This window comes from Theropithecus gelada, chromosome 5, assembly GCF_003255815.1.
Source record: "Theropithecus gelada isolate Dixy chromosome 5, Tgel_1.0, whole genome shotgun sequence".
Classification (NCBI taxonomy): domain Eukaryota; kingdom Metazoa; phylum Chordata; class Mammalia; order Primates; family Cercopithecidae; genus Theropithecus; species Theropithecus gelada.
The window spans coordinates 63,232,380-63,241,587 of NC_037672.1; the positions used below are offsets into that span (position 1 = coordinate 63,232,380).

General features: G+C 40.6%; 1 protein-coding gene across 1 annotated transcript in view; it reads right to left on the reverse strand.

The window, feature by feature from the left end:
- The window catches only part of BMP2K (BMP2 inducible kinase), a 143,773-nt gene extending 134,780 nt beyond the window's left edge, over positions 1 to 8,993 (reverse strand). Inside the window, exon 1 of the mRNA XM_025385283.1 lies at positions 8,630 to 8,993. Within this exon, the coding sequence (XP_025241068.1) occupies positions 8,630 to 8,807 (178 nt within the window). The 5' untranslated portion in view covers positions 8,808 to 8,993. The remainder of the gene's footprint in view (positions 1 to 8,629) is intronic.
- Between the last annotated feature and the right edge of the window lie 215 nt (positions 8,994 to 9,208).

The following is a 9,208-nucleotide window of genomic DNA, read 5'->3' on the forward strand; positions in this document are numbered from 1 at the left end:
CCTGGCCAACATGGTGAAACCCCATCTCTACTAAAAATACAAAAATTAGCCAAGTGTGGTGGCAAGAACCTGTAATCCCAGCTACTTGGGAGGCTGAGGCAGGAGAATCGCTTGAACCCAGGAGGCAGAGGTTGCAGTGAACCAAGATTGAACCACTGCACTCCAGCCTGGGCAACAGAGCAAGACTCCATCTTGAAAATAATAAAATAAAAATAATTTTATACTTTAGGATTAAAAAATAAATTGCCATTCCATTGTAAAGTCTGTCAAAGAACTCAAATTGTATAACGACCGAACACAATCCTTTCATTACGGTCTCAATCCTGAAATTGTTCATTGCTATTCCTCCCTATCCCGTGCTCCTCACTTATCGAAAACAGCAGTAAAAATCAGTTATATAGGCAGAATCCAAGAACACTAAAATGGAAAAGGATGTTACAAACTCATTTTATCCACTTCATTTTTTTCTTGAGGAAACTGAAGTCAAAACGTCACAATGCAAGTTAGAGGCAGAACAGGGATTACCAGCTGGTATTTTTCCCCCTGACAGATGCGTCCAAGAAGGCACTATTTCAAAGATAATTAAAAATGTTAAAATGGGCAAACTAGTAGCAACAATCATTCTATATTTTTAAATAATACTGACTGCAAAACGCCTCTAATGTTACTGCAATTCTACAAGACTAGGATAAACCAAAAACAAAGTCTCTCTGTAGAAAAGGCCTTACAACCACTTTCCTGCAGAGAGAGACTTTTGAAACAGTTAGCAGACATGTGCTGACTGACCTCATTTGTAAAGCTGATACACATAGACAAAGAATCTCCAAATTAACTAAGTGCCTAACTATTTAAAACAGCTCAGTCATTAACTACTCAACTTCCCAACTTAGTCTCCTAAAAATAGCAAGCTGTGGGTAGATGAATGGTTCACCAGATGCATGCAAGATAAAACTAAGGAATAAACCGTCCCAATCCCTTGGAGATGAAATATTATACCCCACCACTAGAAAAGTGTGGCAGCTTTGAAATGGTAGTTCAGGACTCTTAATTTTGGAACCCCAAGTCAAGGCTTTAATCATTTTGATAGCTACCAAATGAGCTCTAATAGATGTATATGAAACTATTTCAAGTTTTGACAAAAAAAAAGGAGGGAAATGGTGAAAGAAAACCAAGATAATATACAAGATCAGAAAGAACACTATAGAAAACTCAGGATCAACATAAGGACATCCATCTCACTTTCTAGTATGTTCTCTAACATTAACATCATCAAGGACCTTTCCAAGTTTCCCTCCTGTGCACCCCATGATCAAACATACTAACAAATATTAATTCATTTTCATTATTTTTAAAATATCAAAGACAGAGCCTTTTCAATCTGCCCAGCATGAGAATGTCAGTATTAACCACAATAGTTGACTACAGCCTAAAAGCAAAGATATTCAGCATGTTTGTACAATTTAGCACTTTTATTTTATATATATATATATATGTGTGTGTGTGTGTATATATATATATATATATATTTTTTTTTTTTTTTTTTGAGACAGCGTCTTGCTCTGTCACCCAGGCTGGAGTACAATGGCTCTATCTCACCACACTGCAACCTCTGCCACCCAGGCTCAAGGGATTCTCCTGCCTCAGCCTCCTGAGTAGCTGTTATTACAGGCACATGCCACTATGCCTAACATTTGTACTTTTAGTAGAGACAGGGTTTCACCCTGTCGGCCAGGCTGGTCTTGAACTCCTGGCCTCAAGTGATCTACCTGTCTCGGCCTCCCAAAGTGCTGGGATTACATGCGTGAGCCATCATTCCCATTCTGTACAATTTAGCTCCTTTACTGGAGATAAATGCACTATAAATTTCCACTATTTTTTTTGGAACACTGAAAATTTAGAATTGTTTTAGTGTCAGTAGCTTGTCATTGAATAAAACTGCTACCTCTAGAGGAAATACATCAATGGACAATCAAAATTACATCCTAGGAGCTATCACTACAATAATAACATAACCCAAAAGAGAACCATTTGTTAATAATATTGTATATAGTGTCCTTTGTTGCAAATAATTTCCATTTTATTGTAAAATGATATGCTACTATATAAGTCAAAATTTTATACAGCTGACTGAAACTTGAAAATTCAATATGGCTGAGGTACACATAATTATCTAACAAACTATTCAGATATTTTGCAAACATAAATGTGATACTTATTCAGGATAAATGTGACACCAAATATATAATCAAGTCACTACAATTTCCAAATCAGATTTCACTGAAAGCTTGTAACTAAATCTGAACTTAAAAGTTCACTCATATTTATGAGAAGATTTGTCAATGCACTGTTAGGTACTGTCACACATTATCTTCTCTAATCTTCATAATAGATATTAACCCCTTGTTTCAGAAGAGGAAACAATGTTTTCTAAGAGCTTAATTAAACAACAACAAAAAAAGGTGCTGAGTAAGTACTACTGGACAACTGAAGGCACAGGCGAACAGACCTTGTTTCTACACTCAAAAAGCTCAGCACCCAAAAAAAGCTGCCAAAATCAACCACAAAATGTAAAACAATTTCACAACTGCATGTAACATACTTTTTTAAAAACGCAGTCACCTTTGTAGGATAAATAAAAATATAACATCAATAAAGCAAGATAACTACAAGGGGGCATCTGGGTTATTTTTTTTTCCTTTCCCGTTTCAAGTTGCTAAGTGAAACTACACTGCCTTAACTGCTGTTTGTCTTCACCAAACTAGAAAGTTCAGAGCCCTCTGGCCTAAGTACAAAACCTCTGATGGTTCAGTAAAGAGCCCTCCATGGGTGCTCTTCAATTTGCAAATTAGGCCTTAAATTCTACTGAAGATCATCATCCGATTAAACAGAAAAAAGAAAAAGAAAAGTCAAACATCATTTCCTTTGAGAAGTAGCTGAATGTTTACAGTATGGCCAACTTGTGTGATACAATATCAATTAAAACAGAGTCTGTCTAGCCTTAAGAATTTTACTATCTGGTAGTGGAGGTGACAGAGGAACAGTAGTTAACAACCTTAGTGTTTCTGGGTGCTGACATAATTCCATCTCAAGACAGGTTAAATGTGACAAGAGGGGAAAAAGCAAATAGTTACATGCGTCTACAGAAAGGAGGAAGTGATCATAACCAGTACTTAGGAAACAGGGATTACAAAGGCGAAGGCAGAGTGCTGGCAAGTACAAGATTGTGGAGCACACTGCGCCAGGCGCAAAGACTATTCACCCAGCAAATAATTACAGGTAAGCTTTTAAAGATAAGAAGTGAGCATGAATAACTGTGAATGCCAGGTCAAAAAATGTGATCAAGATGACTTTGCAGCAACACAACTGTTCACTCCCTCCCCTTCTTGAAATACTCTCAAGTTTCCAGGTACCAGAGTGTCCTGGTATTCCTCATACCTCTCTAGCACCTTCTTCTTAGTCTTCTTCACCCGCTCTAAATCAGTGGTACTCAACAAATGGTTCCTGAACCAGCAGCAACCATACAGAACTCTTTCTGTATCACTGAAAGAGTGGGCCTCACTCAGACATAATCAAAAGTTGGAGACCGGCCTCAGCACTTTGTGTTTTACCAAATCCTCTGAATGTTTACAAGGAACACTAATGTCTGAGACGGATACACTAGAGGAGTCCTTCAATGAGCACCTTCTCATTCCTACACTCTCCCTACATCATCCTCTCCCAGGGCTTTAAATAACAGCCAGGGGCTCACTAATCAATCAGAAGTACCATCTCTAAGCCCAAACACTTTTGGTGAGTTCCAGACCACATACCCAACTTCCCATTTGATATTTCCTCTCAGATATCTCATCCAAACACGTCTCTAAACATGTCTGGAACTACAGGCTGTCCTCCAAACACCTCAAAAAAATAAAATAAAAAATCTGTTCCTTCCTTATGTTTACAAATGGTACTTTCACCTGAGAGATACATAAGCAAGTCATTCCTAACACTTCCTATGACCACCACAAGGTCTTCCCATTTAAGCATTATCATCTTCATCTCCACTGTCACCATTCTAACCTTATAATTTGTACACCTCTCTACACAGCAATCAGCATGATCTTGTAAAAATACAAATCAGAGCATGTCACTGCCCCAATTCAAATCCTTCAATAGCTTCCCGTTGCATTTCAGATAAAACCTAAACTCCTCAGCATGGTATACTAAGCCCTGGACCCTGGTTACCTTGCCAACATCATCTTGGATCTCTCTTACATGTGATTTATTCACTGTAGTCCACAGCTCTGAGCATATTTCAGTTTCTGAAACTTCCTTCCCTCGCATAGAGACTTCAGTCTTCATGACATACTTCAAGTCACCCCGACCTCACACCTCTGTTTTTACCTAACTTTTTTCATCCTTCAGGTTTCTGCTGAAAGATCAAAAAGGCCTCCCTTGACCCCCCAAACTGAATTGTCTCATAAAACCCTGCACATTGTCTTCACAACACATATCAAAAATTTTAACTATAGTAACTTGGTGATTTTGGTTTGCTTGTTTAGCATTTATCTTCCACACTAATCTGTAAGTTTCATAGGCCAGAAGAATACCTCCACTATTGTCCTCTACTATGTTAAGTAGCACTTAGCAGTGCTTAGCACACAAAAGGCATTTAACGAAGTTGTGTAGTAGTTAATAGTTGTTGATATTTTTATTTGATCCTCCCCTTCTTTCTATCCTCTCTGTCTTCTCTTGGGAATGTTAACTTAGAAGTTACTGGGCAGCCACAGATTGTTTCTGCAAATGAGATATAACGCTTAAATCCATCATTTCCCTACTAATTTACAGTGCAAAATCAGATGTATAGTACAACCTTCCTGAAAAATTAACAATGAGAACTGGCTAATACTTCGCTTATCTAAGCATTTAACTCTAAGAGAAATACCGAGCTATTTTTAAAGAACCCTGTAGTAAATTGCTGGCCTCCAATTACTACCAAGCCAATAACCCCCAACACCCATCTCAGTAAATCTTACCCACATCACCATATTCACACTATCATTCCTATCCAGCCCCCATAACCTCGTGATTACATTATCTCAACAAGTTATCTCTGCTCTCCCAGTCTCAACACCCCATTTTAGGCCCACTTTGTACCAAGGACATTTAGAGAAAACAGTGTCCCCTACTCAAAAACCAACTTATTATCAATCAGTACTAAATTCCTCAGACTAGCACCAAAGGCTTGTTATGCAAAGGTGATGCCTGTGGTCAACAAGCCAATACTAGGTTTTAGTAAAAACCTGGAAGGTTACATTGAATTAATTATATGAGCCTGACAATTTGTCACTGTTTGAAGCTAAAACCAACATATGGCTCTCCCTCATTTCTACAGACCAAAGTTGGGATCTGCTTAGCAAAGACTCCTAAACTAAACAGTTTTTGAGAAAAAAACATGAACTGCCTCACTATGCTATCAGTCCTTTAAACCTTGAGGAGGAACTAAAAGGTGCAAGTTCTATTTTCAGACATTTATGTGCTTGACTACAAAGATATTATGATGCAAAGTATATATAATGTTTCAGAGAGAAAACTTTTTAACAGTTTAGTTATAACATACAACCTACCCCTGAGAATATGCTTTTTAAATTATAGACATAAAATGTGTATATACATATCTACCTATAACAATGGTTGCTCCTCATTAGTTGGGGATACCATATTTGCAAATTCATCTACTCACTAACATTTGTACCCCCAAAATCATTACTCATAGCACTTCCACTGTCATCTGCAGACATGTGCACAATTGTGAAAAATGTCAGTCTACTGACGTGCACATTCTTGCTTCAGCTTACATACTCTAAACAACTGTCCTTTTCATGGTCTATTTAGTGCCATGTTTTTCTCATTTTTGTGCTTGCTATTGGTGATTTCACTGTTGAAAACAGTCCCCAAACATAGTGCTAAAGTGCTGTCTAGTGTTCAAGGAGCAAAGACTACAGAGAAAACACAAATGTTAGATAATCTTCATTGAGACATGAGTTACAGAGCTGTTGGCCATGATTTCAATGTTAATAAATCAACCAAATATATTAAATAAGGTGCGTTTTAGGCTGCAACACACATAAAACAAGGTTGTATCTTAATCAGTTGACAAAAATGTTGTGACCAGAGGTTTTCAGGAATCTAATACTGTAGTAGGAGCAGTGCTTCAGTATTTGCTAATCCAGTTTTCACGGTGACCTTTTGGAACGTAACTAATTATATACAAATAACAAGAGAGATGGACTGATTTATTGAAAAGACACTGCAGAGGTCATTATAAGTAAGCTACCAGTGTTTGCAGGAGCATGGCAAAAACACTTCAGGGCACAGCATCTACCGGGTCTTCCTAACTCTGTTTAAAAAACTTTGGGCCAAAGCAAAAAATGCAAAACCTACCAAGTTTGTGCTTTGGTCTGTCTTAGCTTCCACCCCTTTTCCTACTCAGTGGTATGCCTCTCCCCAAATCAAGTACTCTTAAATTTCAATGCATTTTCACAAGCACATGGCCCAATCTAACGATCAGGCAGATCTATCAATTATTGATTAATCAAACTTAAATGCGAACTACACTTGTGCTTAAACATCTTGTCTAAATTGTGGCACTATTTGGAAGGGAGAGGGGATATTAAGCATCTGAAATAAGAACAGACCGGCCAAGATCAAAAAGTAAACTGATTATACATAGACAATTCCAGTTGTGTGGGTGATGGAGACAGAAAAAACATACAAGGAAAGAAAAGCTAGGCCTTGGCCTCCCTTCCAGGAAATTAAAGCTGGGGTGTAGCATGGAGAAGTTTCATCTTCCAAAAGGATTTCTTCAACCCTTGCTTCCTCCTAGCATTTGATTGTTGATTTTTCAAAAGAAATGATACATTTATGGCAAAAGTCAGTGGAACACTCTAACAGTGACATTAGCGCTTGAAATAAATTTTTATTCTTCGCTGTGGTTGAACGAACTCTCCTTTTGAAATTCATCTTTATTTTTTATTTTCCAAAATTATTTTTTATTGAAAATGGCTTGCTTAGGGTAGTGATAAGATATGCTTAGGGTAGTGAGTGATACCAGTTACAAATTCAAAACCTACTTTGTGAAATGTCAACATTTTTTTTTCTATTAAATAAAACACCCTTTTGGGATCCGGTGGAATGAAGTGAGTGTAACACTACTCAAGCTACACTTCAATTAGTTATTAAAACTATTCAAAGACAGAATATGGCATTTGAGTTAATAGCCATGTGTTTTTAATACCTACAACACAATCTAAACTAACAATTGAAATTCATGTGTAATAAAGAGCTAGAAAACTTCATAGTATAGTAAATCTTTAATAAGTACCACTCAGCACATATTCATTCTTCTGAAAAACTAAGGATCCTCCTTCTCCCACCTCTCCAAGTTTCGGCTAAGATCATTATTCTGAGCAATGGTTCACGACACAATGTGTACAACTCAATAATTCACGATTTCTTTCTCTTTCAAATATTTTATACAAAAATATTCAGGTTTTTTCCCTTGTGCTAATTTACTGTTGTTTATAGCATTTCAAAAATACAAGCAAAATCTCAGTCTACTGTTTTCAAACCACATCAGCGTCTAACTCTCAGAGAACTTAATCCACTCTTCGATTTCTTTTATCTTAACCATAGAACTCAAAAGGGCCATTTATCAACAAAAAGTATTTCTTTTAAAGAGTTTATTTTGTAATGTCATTTTGCAATTAAAAACTCAAAGGCCATTGAAGCATGAAGCACACAGGGCAAGTATTTTCTACAAGGCAATTATGCCAGAAATACAAAACTAAATTCCAAGTTTTTCTTTTAAAATGGAGTAAACTTTTTTTGTAAGTAGACTTCTACCTGCCGTCATAACCTGTTCCAGGTCATGAAGGACCGACCACAAAACTTCGCAAACGAAAATTAACCTGCTTGCATATCACCTTTTAAACTACTATCAGAGAGACATACTGGGAGGGCATGAATAGCACCTTGTCCAACAGAGAAGATTCTAAATAACAAACACAAATGGGCTTCAAGTTTACCTGCTTCTCAGTGCAACCTACTAACTGAATTTAGAGCAAAGGATCACCTCCAACACGCACACATGCACACAAATACATTGTTTTTCAACATATGACTGAGCTGCAGCAAACCCAAGCTTGACACCAGGGGCTCCAGGGTCCTATGCCCCGCAGCGCGGGTGGAGGCTCAGATGAAGAGGCCAACGCATGACACTCGTCTGAGCCACAGCTGGCAGAACAGAGCTTCAATCCTGCTCGATCTGACCCTCTAATGAGTCACTGGCCCAATCACAACACCAACCCACTTCCTAGCACGTCTTCTATCTATTTTCTCGCGTCAAAAAGCACAGAAAATGATCTAAACTAGGTATGAGAGAACTGTGCACCGGCCAGATCAGCCAGCGGCAAGAAAAGCCAGCTTAAGAGAGAAAGCCCGAGTCACTCTTTTAAGAGTCCCCGCTGGCCCGGCAGCGGAGGAACAACGGGGTATAAAAGTCAGTTCGGAGGGCAATGACCTGGAGAAGCCGCCGCCACGCCCCAACCCTCCCTCACCTGCCTGTCCGAGCCTCCCCGGACGCCCGTACCTTCGGCCAGCGACTCTTCCAGGGTGACCTGGTGGCGGCCGACCGCGAACACCCGGACCCCTACGGACGAGCCGCCGGAGCCGCAGCCGGCCCCGGCCCCGGCCCCGCCAGCCCCGCCACCCGCCGCTCCGCCGCCGCTGCCGCCCTCCGACTTGGGCATCCGAGAGAACTTCTTCATGGTCCCGCCGGCGTGCTGGAGGGCGCAGGGAGCGCGCAAGGGCGAGGGAGAGGGCAAGTTCCTGGCCCGGCGCGCAGCCGGGCGTCCGCAAGGGGTCGCCGCCCCTGGCCGGTCCGAGCGTCCGTGCGCGCTGCGGCCCGCCAAACCTCACATTCTGCGCTCCCCAAGCGCACAGCCCGGGCCCCGCCGCCCGCTCCGCGGCTCCGCTGCAGCTGCCCAGCTCCCGCAGAGAGCGTTGGGGAGGGCGGGGACGGGGCGGGGCGCGAGGGGGCGGGTCTGATTGCAGGGGCGACGCCGCCGCCTCCGCAAGTGCCCCAAGCGCCCCGCCGCCTCACTAAGCGCCTGGAGCGCAAGCCGGGGTAGAGGGAGAGAGCGAAGGAGGCGGGGCGGCCGGCCCCTCC